This window comes from Rhipicephalus microplus, chromosome 7, assembly GCF_043290135.1.
Source record: "Rhipicephalus microplus isolate Deutch F79 chromosome 7, USDA_Rmic, whole genome shotgun sequence".
NCBI classification, from domain to species: domain Eukaryota; kingdom Metazoa; phylum Arthropoda; class Arachnida; order Ixodida; family Ixodidae; genus Rhipicephalus; species Rhipicephalus microplus.
Window position 1 is genome coordinate 55612446 of NC_134706.1, and position 15380 is coordinate 55627825.

The 15380-nt window shown below is 48.3% G+C and overlaps 1 protein-coding gene across 4 annotated transcripts in view; it reads left to right on the top strand.

Annotated features, from left to right (window-relative positions):
• LOC142766944 (uncharacterized) overlaps positions 1-15380 on the top strand; it is a 101209-nt gene that overhangs the window by 54617 nt on the left and 31212 nt on the right. For 3 of the 4 annotated variants that reach the window (XM_075868139.1, XM_075868142.1, XM_075868141.1), the window contains 3 exons: positions 8499-8650; positions 11735-11761; positions 12823-12846. In XM_075868139.1, coding sequence (XP_075724254.1) covers positions 8499-8650; positions 11735-11761; positions 12823-12846 — 203 coding nt within the window. Of the gene's footprint in view, positions 1-8498; positions 8651-11734; positions 11762-12822; positions 12847-14428; positions 14586-15380 lie in introns of those variants that run through there. The other variant, XM_075868143.1, reaches the window with a different exon arrangement.

Sequence of the window (15380 nt, forward strand, 5' to 3'; positions counted from 1 at the left end):
GAAATGACACTCAACATCTGGCCGAAAAAAATAAAAACATAAAATAAAAATAACATATAATATTAAACAAAAGAAACATAAAGTACCCATGAACACTTAAAAAAGAAAAACTGGCAGCAGACTGGGTGGGGTCGACTTCTTTACGAGAAAAGGCCGTAAAGAAGCTAACCTATACTGAGGCTAGACAGTAAACTGAGGGCCTTTGGTTGCGAAGAAGTCCGCCGTCCGGCGTGAAATCACAAATATGACCGCTTCCTGAGATTATACCGGTGCGGGATTCGAATGCGGTCCGCCTCTCCAGGTGTGCCTCGTTGCTTGCGCGAAGTGCCCTAGGGCTCTGGCGCGAGCTCGTCAAACCGAGAGACAAAGGGTTTCAGGTCTGCAATATGGGCAAGGCTGAGTTTTCCCATATGGGGATCTTTCAGCAAGTACGCGAGTGGAGTGCAAGCTTTCTCCACTTGGTACAGATCAAGCCACTTAGGAGCGAGTGAGGTTGAGAACCTCTTACTGGCATCACTAAGAGCGTGGTTACGCTTCAGGACAAGATCGCCCACCTCAAAAACTAGGTCGCAATGCTCGCTGTCATATTGGGCCTTCTGCTGAGCCATGGCAGACGCCAAACTTTGCCTTGCTTTGCAGAAAGCTCGACAAAGCCAGTCCCGAAGTGTCGACGCGTAAGCAGAGCAGTCTGCCGGCGCCTCTTCGTCCTCGAGCTGGCATTGAGTGACGCTGGTCACCGGATTTGCCAACTCCCTTCCAAAATTTAAGAAGGCGGGCGAGGAACCAGTTGAGTGACTCTCGGATGTTCGAATAGTGAACGCGAGCTTACTCAAATGGTCTGCCCTGTCCCTTTGACTTTCGGCAAAGTACGATTGACACGCGAAGGTACGATTGACGCGCTTCGTTAAATTGGACTGGGGATGGTAGGGTGAAGTGGTGCAGTGATCAATTCGGAGGGAACGTCTCGTGACACCAAATACCCGAGCGGTGAAATACGAAGCATTGTCAGTGATGGGACTTTCCGGGAAGCCGAACCGACAAAACACTTCCTGCAGCTTCTCAAGCACCGCTCGCGCTGTCACCTTCCGAAGAGGGAAACGTTCCACCCATTTCGAAAAGTGATCAACGACTACCATCAGGTGAATGATCCCCTGCTTACTTCTGGGAAATGGTCCCATTAGGTTGCAGGTGGCCACTTGCTACGGACGCTAACTGACATTCGGTTTCATCAGACCGGGTGGTTTGCCACCCCTTGATTTTACCGTTTGACAGACGCGGCAAGAACGGCAATAGCGAAAAATGTCTCGCTTCATGCCGGGCCAGGTCACAATGTGGCTCAGTTTTGCAAAAACCTTCGAGTCACTCAGGTGACCGGCCATGGTTTTGTCGTGAGAGGATCGCAACAGTGCGGCTCTCAGACTTTTGGGCATAACCACCTTAAACGGGTGGATGGACTCGTCGTCAATGGCTATATACTTCAACAGGAGCCCGTCATGGCCCAGCAAATATGAATCCGCCGGGGACCCAGTGACACACGCTGGTTCGAGCCCCTTATTCGCGCCCGCTGCAGGGCAAGCAGCGTCACGGCGCTCCACCTCTCTGAGACCGTCGCACATTTCGCGACAAAACAAGTCACTTTACTCGGCCTTCAGAAGCTCTTCTCTGCTGAAAGCGATGCCAATTCTCCCAAAATGGGGGAGTCTGGTATCACGCCCACTCAGGACCGTAGCAACAACCACTTGAGTCGGCGTTACGGGTTCGCTCTTGGCCTCGTGTCCTTCGGAAAGCTCCCCCGCTCGGCCGCTTCGCGGTGCGCCAGTTACCTGGTTGGCAGCCAAGGTTTGTCCGCATGGGGACTCACCCTTCTCGCCAAATGGCGGTGAAGCTGCTGTTTCGGCCCCGACGCTTGCGTGTGCTAATGCACCGCTAGCGGCTGTCGCACCGGGATCAAGGTGCTCGGCCGACAATGGGGCACGAGTTAGCGCATCAGCTACCACGTTGGTGCTCCCCTTTCGATACTGCACTGAAGTCATAGTGCTGTATCAGGAGAGCCCAGCACGCCAGCCTGTCGGCAGGCTAACGGAGCCGCATCAGCCAGCTGAGCGCACTGTGACCCGTTTGCACTACGAATTTTGTCCCATCAAGATAGACGTCAAACTTCCGCAGTGCAAACACGATGGCGAGGCACTCCTTTTCGGTCACGGAAAAATTTTTCTCCGCAGAGACCAAGGAGCGGCTTGCAAAGGCCAACGGCTGCAACACGCCATTGTATTCCTGTAGGAGAACAACTCCTAAACCCAGATTGCTCGCATCAGTTTGTACAACGAACGGTCTGGTCAGGTCGGGTAGCTTGAGCTGCGCTGTCTCCGATATGGCGTTAGACAGTCGGCAAAACGCCTCCTGCTGCTCAAGTCCCCATGGCCACTCAGCATACTTACCCAAGAGTTTGCTCAAGGGCGCCTGCAGTCGGGCACAGGACGGAATGAAGGAACGGTAAAAGTTAACCATTCCTGAAAAGCGGTGAAGGCCACGTACGTCTTTGGGCACGGGAAAACCGAGAATACCTCGAAGTTTCTCCCGATCCGGCTCTATGGAGCCTTCGTCCAGCGTAAACCCAAGCAACTGAACACGAGTCGGCGCTAATTGGACCTTAGTGGGGTTTAATGTCATCCCGGTGGTCCTCACCGTCTCGAGCACATCGGCAACATGGGCCAAGTGATCTGCGAAGGTTCGTGAATAAATCACGATGTCGTCAAGGTATCACATGCAGTATTACCACTTGGCTTCCCCGAGGACGCGGTCCATGAGCCTTTGAAACGTCGCAGGAGCATTGCAAAGACCAAAGGGCATACGAGTAAACTCAAACAACCCTCTGTGGGACGTGAACGCAGTTTTACAGTCGTCACGGTTACCCATCCGGGCCTGTAGGTAACCTTTAGAGGCGTCAAGCGTGGTAAGGTACCATGCATCACCCAGGTTACCTACGATGAAGTTTATTGTGGGGAACGGATAGGCATCCTTACGAGTCACTCCATTCAGACGGCGATAGTCTACGCAAAGGCGATGACTGCCATCTTTTTTAGGCACCAGCACAATTGGAGACGCCCAGGAGCTAGACGTGCGGTGAATAATGCCAGCCGCAAGCATGTCATCTAGCAACCCATCGATAATCTGCCTTTTGGCGAGACTGACGGGCCTGGGGTTACACTTCAAAGGAAGCGCGTCACCAGTTTCGACCACAAGGCTCACTAAATCGGCGCAGCCAGGTTTATCGGGGAAGAGCTCGTCGTTTTGACGTAACAGTGTCGACAGAAGAGCCTTCTGTGCTTCATCCAACTGAGTCGCGCAGGCGACCAAAGAATGTAGTGCCTCTTCGTGTCGTGTCGGTCGATCCACACAGGGGTTTCGAGCCGAAGAGCGCGGAACGCAAGGGTACGACCCCGGAATTGGCGCACGACACGGTTCGTGCCGCGCCTCTCGTTCCCGAATAAGACTGTGAGAGGGCAAATGCGTGGAGCGGGGGCGTGGCCCCGAACTCTGCGCAGGGCGCGTTTTCCACGCTTGCAAAGGCGACCATAAGCGCCGGAAGGCTGATGAACGGCTTGAGTTGGCTAAATGGGCCATCACGATAGCCCCCATTTGCAATGTCCACAATGATACCGGTGTCACGAAAGGCAGAGTTAAGCAGAATGCTTTTTCTTTTTTCAATTGTGGTACATTCTTTTTCGACTGTTCTTGAAGAAAAACCCCCAAAGAAGAATTCTAGCCGTCGGGGGGGGGGAGGGGGAAGCTACATCCGGTCGTTTCCTTCCCGCCCCGTGCCCAAACGACTGCAGGCACACAGCGGGGGTGCTTCGTGGGACGACCAGAGGCCGAAAATTGAGACCATGTGTGCGCGTCGCCTCTTCTTGCCGGAATGTGGTGTGTGCAGCGAGTGGTTCTTAATAAAGAGAAAGGAAGAGAAAAGTGAGCCCCGTTATCGTCTGCTTCAATGAGCGACACCACCACAGGGCTCACTAGGGATGCGGGTAAGGAGGAATAAAAAGGGTAGAAGTAAAGGTATAGAAAAGAGGAAGAAGAAGCAACAACAAACTGAGGGGATAGGAGAGACAGGAAAGATGGAAGCACGGTCACTGGAGTCCGAGGACGGGGTACACTTGCGAGAGATGTTGTCGGTGTCTGTAGATGGCGTAGAGCAGGTCCAGTAAGTCAGAGCTTCACTGTCGTCGAAGGCCGTCGGCGGCAAGAGGTGACGTAGGGCGAGCCCAGTCGGCCAGAGCTACGGTGACGCCGAAGGTCACAAGAGCGCGGAGCGCGCGGGCGCACAACTGGTCGGCACGAAATCCAGCGAGTGACTCGGTGTGTGCAGAAAGTGTACTGGTTTTGTCGCGAGGCAGGATTCAAGCGACCATGTAAACTCGTGTGGGGATTGGTTATCTTCGGCTTGCCTGATTGGTCCTAAGAAGCTGATTTCCAATTGGTGGAAAACGGTGCTTCTCCCCGAGGTCCACGTTTCCGTGAACACCCCAAAACTCTATTTAAGCAGCGACTCGAGCCCATATTGGAGAGAGCGGACTCAGGGCCCACATCGCATCGCACCACCAGAGACCAGTCAGGCAGGCCGACGGGGTATGCTATCATTTTCTATGTTCTGCATTTATTGTCCAGTGCATTTCGTAAATTGAAGTTGCGTTAGCTAAATAAACCCCCAATGAGTGCTCCCCGAAATCATCGTGTTGAATTCTCATCGATTGCCTTCGCGGAGTTTCACCCACACTTATTCGTCTCCCTGGTCTTCCGATGCGCCTAACTTTGAACAACCCCGACGTTTCGCTACACCGGTTTTAAGGAGAAAGTGCCGACCGAGAATCACTGGAACATTGCGCCCTGGAAGATGAACGAAACGGCAGCGTCTCATTCGATCTCCCCAACAGACAACCAACCTTGCACGGCCTGCCGAATGGGCCACTCCTTTCGCAAGGGTGAATGTCGTTCGGCTGTCCCGCAAGCGCACTGAGTGCTTCTGCAAGTGGGACAACACCTGTTCACCGAACAACGAGGCGCTAGCGCCCGTGTCCAGCAAAGCCGAAAATTAACGGCCGGCAATGATGACCGGAATGAACGGCGCGTGGCTATCAGCAACAAAAGTGCTTGCCCTGCTCGCAGAGGGAAGAAGCAAAGGTTGGGTAGCTCGTGCTTTCGCGAACGACCCGGAAGCCCGTTTTTCTGCCTCGCATAAGGCCTGGATTTGGTGCATTCCCTTACTATGTGCCCTCGTTCACGGCAGTGGTAACAGCCACATCCTACTTTCGTAGTCAGCGGGTAGGAATTCGCGCAAAAAGCCCGCACAAAACTTCTCGAGGTTTGCTGCACGGTAACCGGTAAGCCGATACCATCTCGCCGCCGTGTCAGTCAGTGCAGCTGGAACAACACGGTCGAGCACCACTTATCATACAAACCCATCGCTATCTGATAACGTGACAGAGAGTCAAGGTAATCTCGGGCGGTGACATTATCACCGTATCCGCTGTAGGTTGTCAAAGGCAACATAACAGCGGGGTGACTGCTTGTCGGACCAGCCGAAAGCGTTTGCACAGCTCCTGAGAGTGCTTGGATCATCTGCACGGCGTTTCGCAGCAACGTCTGCATCATCGTACCGGCTTCGCAGGAAGCCGTTGGTGCGTTAGCGGCGCGGTCGAGCGAAGGCGAGCAGTCGCCCAGCTCGATTAGTGGGGCGGCTTCAAACAGACCAGCGCCCTGCACGCCATTCCCAGAGCAAAATAGGCTCCTTGTGGGATTGGCCTGTTGTCGAACCAAAGGCGCACTTGGCGCGGCTATCATCAACAATTCAGGCGCCTGCTCAGCGTGCGTTCAAAGTGTCGGTTTCACGGCTTATGGGGGACAAAAGTCGGTGAGGTTCAAGGTTTGCATCCGTCAATTCCGCAGGGAACCGACTGCGAGCGCTGTGCCGACGAACTGCCATGCATGCAGAAGGGCGCATTAGCAGTCGGAGGAGCTTGTGCGTAACGTTCGAGTAGGGCAAGAGGCCCATTCCGAAGCGACGCGCCATCTCCAAAGGCAGCGGCTCGGCACCTCGTGTCGTCACCGCAATAGGTGGTGCCGACACAGACGGGTGCCGAAGGGTTCCCGTCAATAGAGGCAATGGCCTCCTTGTGAAACACGGCATCCGCTAACAGGAGCAGCGGACAAAAGTCCCGCGAAGTAGCCATGTTGCGACGAGCCCGAATCGCGCAGGCGAACTGACTCGCTAAGAGCAGTCAAAAGCTAGAGCTTTTGATACTGCGTTGGGCGCCAGTGTGGTGTACACGTATCCCGAAGGAGTACGGCCACCAGCGTGGGTCCGGTCTTAGCGAGCCACAGGGCACGCGTTAACCATCGCCGTGGCGAGAACACGATAATGCTCAAAGTCGTAACACTTTATTGTGGCAACAGCAAACGCAGTACAACCCGATGCAAAGGCGCGGCGGGAGAGCAAATATGCTTATCCACGCCACGGGCATAAAAGTACTACACAGGGTGCCACGAGCACGTCTACGCGGCAAAAGTGACCCACGGAGACACCGGAACCAAGGCCCGGTTGCTCGAGTGAGGGCAAAGGCGCTCGCGTTGGCTTCGGAGGGAGACGGGTCGGCGTAGCTAGGCCACGCACTAGGACACCGTACCACCCTTCGGCCGTGCCTACGCAGTGGGGCAACAAAAGGTGAGCATTCGCCTCGGGCGCGAGGCGCCGTCAGCGAAGTCCGACGAGCCCCGAGCGACGGGAGTCGACGGCCGGAAAAGACTGCGTGGCTCACCGTTTGCAGTCCCGAAGAGTATCTGTCCGCTCCTGACGCAGCGCGCGAAAACCTCTCGGGAGACTCCGTGTGCGGTGCCACAGTCAACATCCGCAACCGGGTGAGGGAGTTAAACGTCACTCCGCTCTCCCACCGCGGCAGACAGCAAAGGAGGGCAGACATGTCGGGACATGAGAACGGCAGAAAAGGCGGCAAAGCCCGCTCAAAGGCAGCGGGCTAGCCTCAAATCCCACCGTCCTCACAACAAACATTTGTCAAAAAATAACAGATAAGAGCACATAGTGTAACAATAGCCGAACATTTCAGACTGTCACGTGAAATTACTATATATTTAAAAGTTTGAGTATAAGTAAAGAGCCTTGATATTTTCTACCATCGCACCTTTTTTTTTTTGCTTTTGGCAACTCCCAGTGTACCCAATTCAGCCACAGAAGTTAGGCCAGTCACATGTTTTTTTTTCTGCGCTGTCTTCGACTAATTGATGATCTTCGGATCCTGAGATTGCCAGTGATCAAGAGTTCTCGATAGGCGAATGTGATATTTTATTGATGTCACTTCTCAGTGTATTTCCCAAAAATGAACGCATGGCCGTCGTTGATGGCAGTACAGTGATGTTCCGTGTGACACCAAATAATTCCCATTCAGAGACATAAGAATTATTTATTTCAAAAAATTTTCTGTGCGAATGATCTCTAATTTGCCAGCATATTTCCCCGCACAACAGTACTGATTTCTGCCCCCATCCATGCACGCACATGCTATATTCAAGTGTCCAACATACTGGCGACATTGAAATCATGACTAGCCCCCCTTGGCCGCAGCACAAATGTATACATTTGTTAATTAAGATACTATTAGTATACTGCACATTGTTAGGTTCAAGGCTAACACCACTATAGTGAACTAGAAATTGCTCCGCGTGAACATCGGAAACATAACTCAAAAGGCATGCTTGCGTGGTGCATGCGCCAGAATCGATTACAGCAGATGAAGGCACACTGTGACCGCCAATTATTGGTCATCATGAAGAGTTTAGCAGTTCATTACATTCGCTGCAATATCGCGATGATTCCCCTTTGCCCTTTCGCTCAAAATGACAGGTGAAAATTTTCCAAAAAAGTAAATTTTTTTTGCACGGAATATCACTGTGGCTTTATAAACTAAGCCATCGCGTTATAAGAATGTGAATAAAGATCCTATTCTCAGCATGAAGAAAGGGTAAGTTAAGAAGAAGGCATTTTGCAATCCTAGAGCAAATTCTGGATAAGTACCAAGTGAGACCCACACGTGCTAATCGTCCCTTCTGCTCAGTGTTGAGCAGCCAACCACATGGCGAGAGGTCCCAGTTTCGGCCTTTACCAAAGAAAACAATAGGAAGCAACATTGAGCAGTACCTTAGTAAGGTGCGAAGAGAAATGGCGACAAGGAAGGAAAAAATATTCAAGTAGATGGGAAGGAAAGAGAATACAAAACTTCACTTGTCCTTATTTGACCATGAATGAGAAAGGTTTTCTATTTTTTTTTGGCTCTCTCTAGCAGATATTTTTTTTCTTTCTTTCACTTCTTTCGACCAAAGAGATTGCGTTGATGTCGAAATCTCTGTCTTTGTTGTAGTACAAATTTCGCTTTATTCACTGACTGTTTAGCCAATGTGAAACTAACACTGCCTGTCTGTTATTACAGCTCATACAAAGGCCAGATGTTCTAGAATTACTGATGATGTCAGTAGACTCATGGGTTCATAATGAATGCCTTTGCCTCAAGTCGACACGCCTTGAAGATACTGTGCAAGGAGCTAATCGCACCATTGATTGCTATGCTTACACGAAATGGCTGTCAGTATTTTTTATTGTTTACACTATTCTGACATATTTTTATCAGTATGTACTATGTTAGTTTTTTTTCATATAACAGTTTCTTTACATTTATCCAAAGTGTTGTGGCGACAGTGTAGAAATTTGCGGTAGCTTCTTTGTGCCTGGACGGGTTCCAACGAACCATACCGCCTACTAACGTTATGTACCACGTTGTTATTTAGCAAGTATGTCTTTGTTTGTGGGTTGCACAAAACGATATATCGTTCCCTAATGGGTATGTCCCATTCTGTGGATCACAGTGGAAGACAACGAATCAATAGAGATATAAAAAAGAAATACAGAAACAAACAGAAAGAAATTATACAGAACGAGAAGCTTATGTAACAAAAATGTTCATCGCGAAGTGTGACTGAAACCCACGTAACCAAGACCCAGACCCGAGCATTCTGATCGCTCAGGAATGCAGGCAAGTTAGCAGAGCACGACACAAACTTGTGCAGTACTGTGTCGCGACGGCGTGGAAATGGTTAGCGAGCTTTGGGAGCAGAGACGTCATGGTGACGAAGAGGGGATAGAGTGAAGAGCACCACTGAAAAAATGAGAAACGCAGAAATCAGGTGAAAATTGCAGAAAAAAACAGAGGTAGAAAAACAATGAAAGGGCAAATAAAAGGTCTAAAGAAAAAAAAAGGATTGAAAGAGGACATGCAGTCCACTTTGTTTAGCGAGAAGTGTGCTGCCGGGTCAAGCTGTCGTGTGCAGTAGTTGAGCCACATCGCGCGATGGCAGCAACACGCGCAGTGCAAGGCGGCATTTCACCTTTTTGTCATGCAGGATTTCATCCGTAGAGAAGCGTGGATTTTCCTCCTTCCGTAGCAACTGTCGGGAGCCCGCACTGCATTGATTATTTTGTTGCTTACTTGAGCGCTACGATGACTCATTCTATTGAAGTGCGCCTATGCAGGGACATGATATACATGATCTGTACATAGTTATTATGAGGTATGCCAAGCGGTGTGTTTTTGTGTGGTGCGAGAAATGCGGCTGCAGCAGAAGCGTGGGGTGCGTTCCCTACCCAACAACAAACGACGCTCATCGGTTCCGCGAAGGCGAACGCGGAAGACCCGCGCATGGGAAAAAAAAGGAGACTCTTTTCTTCAGACGGTTCGCGAGCAGAGCCATCAAGGTCACCCCCAATTTGGGACAAAAAGGGCAAATAACTCGGACGCGCATCTTGTAAGCACCAGGCCAAGTGCGATTGTCTGGTCTTAAGTAGTTGTTGGCATGCATGTGTGCCATTGAAAATGCTGCAGTGACGTGACCACTTGCCTAATTAAGACCGAGTTGGGGCGCGCTGTTGACCTTGTTTTCCCCCGCTTTACGTCATTACTGAGAGTTGTTAGAATGGCGGGGCGCCTCGCTGTCGCATGCGCACATGGTCAGCGCACAGGGCCTGACTGTGTACTCACCACGCTTAAGGAGGTTTCTACGAAACGACGTTTAATGAGAGAGTTGATGGAGCTCGAGCGTGAGAACGGTTACCGACGGAGGTCAGCCGATACACGAACTGGCATTGGAGAGAGTGTGACACGCTGAGAACCTATCGCTTCGAGTGTTGCATTAAGTAGCGTGGTTTTTACCAATGCAGTGCCTGTTATGAAAGTGTTTTTGCAATTGGTTGTAGCAATGCGAGCCCACATGTGTGATGGGCTTGTGTGGAGACCTTTTGTTCAACCGAGGGTAGAAAAGAGGGTGTTTGAATGTGAAATAAATAAACTAGAAGAGCGACCTTTCAGAGCCTTTTTAAAAAACTCATTGTGTGACTATATATACTGCAAGCACACTTGCTTGATACCCACATGGGCATTAGTAATAAGTTTTAGGGGGTAGTAGGCTGGCATTCGTCATGCTATTTTTCGTCATTCTTCTGAGAAGCATGGTGTTCGGTAAACACTTGCAAGGTATTTAGTGTCACTTGTTGATTCAGTGACTGACGATAATGAGGAATAATGGCTGAAGTTGGTATGCACTGAAGTTAATAGGGGAACGAGAACAAGCTTATGTGTTGGGTTGGAGTATTGGAAGACCCACTTGCTACGCTATTCGCATTGTGCGATGACTGGCTGTTCTTTCGCTGTTTTAAAACGCTTTATATGTTGTATTACCGCGATCGCCTTCCCGCCATCAAGCCTGCGTGAGGCGAGTTTGCCAACAGGTCACAAACACCGGCGTAGTCAGTGGTAGAATACCGGGCTGGCCCCCATTTAACACGGGTTCGAGCACCACTGTGTCATTTGTGCAAGTTTTTTTTTCTAATTTCGCGTGATGTGGTTACGGACACCGGTGGTGGCGGCGGCGGGCAACTGCGCGTCTCCCGAGTTGTGATCTCATAAAAGCTTTCGCTGTAAAAGCGGTTGTTCACGCTTAAACCAGGACAAACGCCTGAGTGCTCTTCACTGGACTACGGCTCTTCGCGCTGCCACCGAGCACTCAATACATCGAGGGGCACCCATTTCGAACGTCCACATCTTGCCTCCTTAGCTAGTGTAGAAGCTAGCCGAGGAACACGAAATTAACTTACGTTGTCATTCGAGACTCTTCTGAGTCCCAAGGGGGACGAATCGACATTGCATGATGCATTATAACACATGACATAACGCGTGAAATAGTCCCAGCTGCATTTCTGCAGCCTGCTACTCCGCAAGGTTCTAATGTGCTCAAACGCATTGTGATTGCCAGTTTAACTTTTCGTTGTACCGCAAATGTAACAATTCGTGTTTATACTGACCCGCCGGTCGTGGGATCTAATCCCGGCTGCGGCAGCAACACTTTTGATGGAGGCGAAACTGCTATAGGCCCATGTACTCAGGTTTCGGTGCACGTTAAAGAACCCCAGGTGGTCGAAATTTCCAAAGCCCTCCACTACGGCGTCTTTCGTAATCGTATGGTCGTTGTTTGGTCGTTATACCCTCCATATCTATAAAACAATAATGGTTTTAGGTGCCTTTGCGTTTTCTTTCATACAAGTATGAGTTACGTAAGACTACAAAACACACTTATAGTATGCTGTGGCAGGAGCTAACACATATTTTTTTAATTGCAGTAATCCTCCTGTCACAATAGCTACTACGTAAGTATACTTCATTGCTGTTTGTTTCAACGAAGTGGCTGTTGGTCTGGTCTGACAAAATAAAGCATTTGTGTTGCTCAACACTGACCTGAACTGCTGCCGATAAAAGTTCCACTAAGACATGCAGAATTCCTACTAAGTTTGATCCCTAAATGAGTGTGAACACCTTTCAGAAAACGTTTTCTTGATTTAAGCCTTAACTCGCTTTAGCCTAAGGATGCAAAAATTTATTCTAAAGAAAGCGCCATTCTAGTACCTTCCTGAATGCGGTATATGAGTATTATAAAATTCGAATATGAACTAGCATACACCGGCCTTCCCCCTGGGAGTATTTTGTGCTCATACAGGCGCGGTTACTCAGCTCTAGAAGCTAGACAAGAAGGGCATCATTAGCAATCGAATGAACCGTGGTAGTCGAAGGTCAATATTATTAAAGTTAAGTCATCATCTTTCTTTTTTTTACGTCCCTGCAACCTCACCGGCATTTTTCACCTTAAGGCGTCAGTAAGAATAAACTGTTACTTCCGGCTACGAATAGATTTAAAAAAGAAACTTCCTTTGTTTAAGAAAATGACTTTACTTTTGTTCGCTGTCTTGGCCATTCCTGTGGCACACAATGGTGCTACTTCTTATGAAGAAGGCATTTCTACACCAAATATTTTAGCCGAGATGCTTCGAATGCACCTTCTCACCTGCTTCTGTGGTATAGACTACTTTATGACATCTCTCCGCGCATTTGGCTACGTACGTGTGCGAGACCCCCGTGGCTCAGATTGACTAAGGGACAATACCGCAGCATTTTATACGCAGGGGGGAATGTCCCGCAGTAATTGCCCGCGAATGACGTAGTTGGCACTGGAAGAACTGTGAGATCACTGCAAGAACAGGTTAGACGGCAAAAGTGGCATACCGCCTCTATATGGGTAAAAAGATAATTTCGGGGCACGACACCATAATTTTAGAAAAGATTTTTTTTGTGCAGAAAAAATGATATAAAATTATTAACATAGTTTTATATTTTAATTAGCACTGCTGTTTAAATTTACATTTGCTTCCAACAGCCATGCCGAAAAATTGGTCAAACTGTGAGTATAGATGCAGCTTATATTCATGTTTTGTGAGTGTCATTGTTCCTAAATAGAACTATATACCACGCTTCTTTATGTTGTGGTCTACCTCTGCAGAGTTTCAGGGGCATGAGATAGCTTGGGAAAGAAGTGTTTACTATAAATACATATTCTACATTAAATAGGCTTGCGTGAAAGAAATGATACACGTGTATTTGTTATGTGTTTTACTTGTTTATTAGAAGAAGCCCAATAATGATTGCTTGATTGCAGTTCTTAACCAAACCGCTGTAAAGACTTATACACCGAACCATTTGAGAGTTAGGGCAGCACTTATGCGCAGTTAACAAGACAACATTCCTGATGCTATTGGTCCTGAAATTCTCGATTACATAATATGAACTAAAATAGTGACATCGTGATCAAATAATTCAAAGAAAGCAATTCGGTGAAACCTTAACTAGAATATGCGATTAGGTGAAAAAAAAACAAAGCCACCGGTATCGATAGATATAGGTACAATATAATGGCTCGTTCAGCATCGCGCTTTTCTCGGCGAGAAGAGTTGTAAGAATGCTTTTCATTGCAGGAATATGAACATGTATGTAAATCTTTGAAAGAAAGAAAATGTCATAGCTGTCAACATGGTTTTTGTACATTTTAACAAAAGAAAAGGTGTGAATTTCTAAAAAATAATTTTATATATTTTTGGTTTCGGTTGCTTGCATTTGTTTGCATAATAAAGTACACGTTTTTGTTTCTTCCGAAGGCATGGCTTTTTTACATGTGAATGCAGTACGCTTTTATGCCCGTTGTCTAATCGTTTGAATATAAAAGCATTTGTGACATGCGTCCATGAACGTAGTCAGTTCATCATTAATGTCTTGATTATTTTTTATTGTGTTACGATTTCGTGGAACTTAGGTTAGAACATTGTTAAAAATAGAACAACATATTTGTCATGTACTCCGTCATACTCTTCTCTAAAACTGTTAGTGGAATCGACTGCAGGATCGACCATTTCAGAGTATTTGGCACGCAAAAAAAAGAATCATTCTGCACATGGCAGTTTTGTTTGTTATGAAATTGTTGATGAAGAGCTGAGGTTACGATACCACAAAGAGCAGCCTATGGTTCCAATAGGATCGCACATAATAAACACTATCTTCATTTCTAAATTCTCAATGTCTTTATTGTTCTTATTCATTTCGCAATACACGATTGTCATGGTAGAGGAGATGAAAAACGACGTTATTCTTTGTTTACTTCTTTCTGGACTCTCTCTCTCTCACGAATTTGATCTTCAGTTTATTTTCTCAACTCTGTCAGCTTGCTTCAATCCCCGTACGCGTTTCAGAGACTACATTGTTTCTCGAGCTAGTTCGATGCTGAAGTTAAGGTCTGTCTGTCTGTCTGTCTGTGTCCGTGTCTGTGTATGTGCCTGCCTGCCTGCCTGCCTGCCTGCCTGCCTGCCTGCCTGCCTGCCTGCCTGCCTGCCTGCCTGCCTGGCTGCCTGCCTGCCTGCCTGCCGGCCTGCCGGCCTGCCTGCCGGCCTGCCTGCCTGTGTCTTTTGTGATGGTCTCTCTGCCACCCGATTCAGTAAAATGGCGAAGGTTTAACTCCTTTATAAAGGAACAGCCATCTTGATCTGGCTTCTGCGGTCATGCGGGCTGAATTGTTCATGAAAAAATAAATATTACGCATATTTTGTCACCACGTCATTTCATGATCAATAAATAGTGGATTACATTGTTTAATGATTGCATAGATACGTAATTATAAACAACACAGTGCGTAGTACACGGTGCTGGCACTGGAATGATATAGTCGAATATGTAATGTCTATAAAATTGGGTAGGCAGCATCGCAACCACTATTGACGTTTCACGAAAATCAGCGTCTATTTGAAAAGTAGTTCAAAGACCTGGCGTAGCTCTGTGGTAAAATGCTTGAACGCCACGCAGAATTCTAGGGTTCGATTCCTGCTTGGATCATGGAATTTATTATTTGCATTCGTCGGGTGGCCAGCGCTGCCTATGTCAGGCTTTTCTTAACACTGACATTTATTCTACGGATTCGTCGGGTTAACGATACCAATGTTGGGTATTGCTTACCGCTCACGTGTTAAAATTGACCATGTGTGTTCTCGTCGTCCCTGAGTAATGTCAATCACCTGTGGCACATACCCGCTTACCAGCTGCACATACTAGTATGTGCCACTGTCTGAAGGGAAGTGTTTGACGGCGTAGACGAAGGGATTGTGAGAATATACATATCTTGGCCAGCGCATCATATTCGTCAAACCATCTTACCCTCCCATGCCAATTTTGGTTCACGCCAAGTCAAAGGGGTGACCACGAGAGCACCCAAGCGTAAACGGCTTAATAGATAGAAAGATACGCTCAAAGTCGCGGCAGTTCGCTAAGAAATGCTTCGCATTTAAAAACTTATATGCACACTGCGGCAGTCAGAGACACTTGTCTAGCTACCACTGTCTATATATATATGTTCGACGCATGAACGAGAGCGCACCTTGGTCTACCATTTGTTGA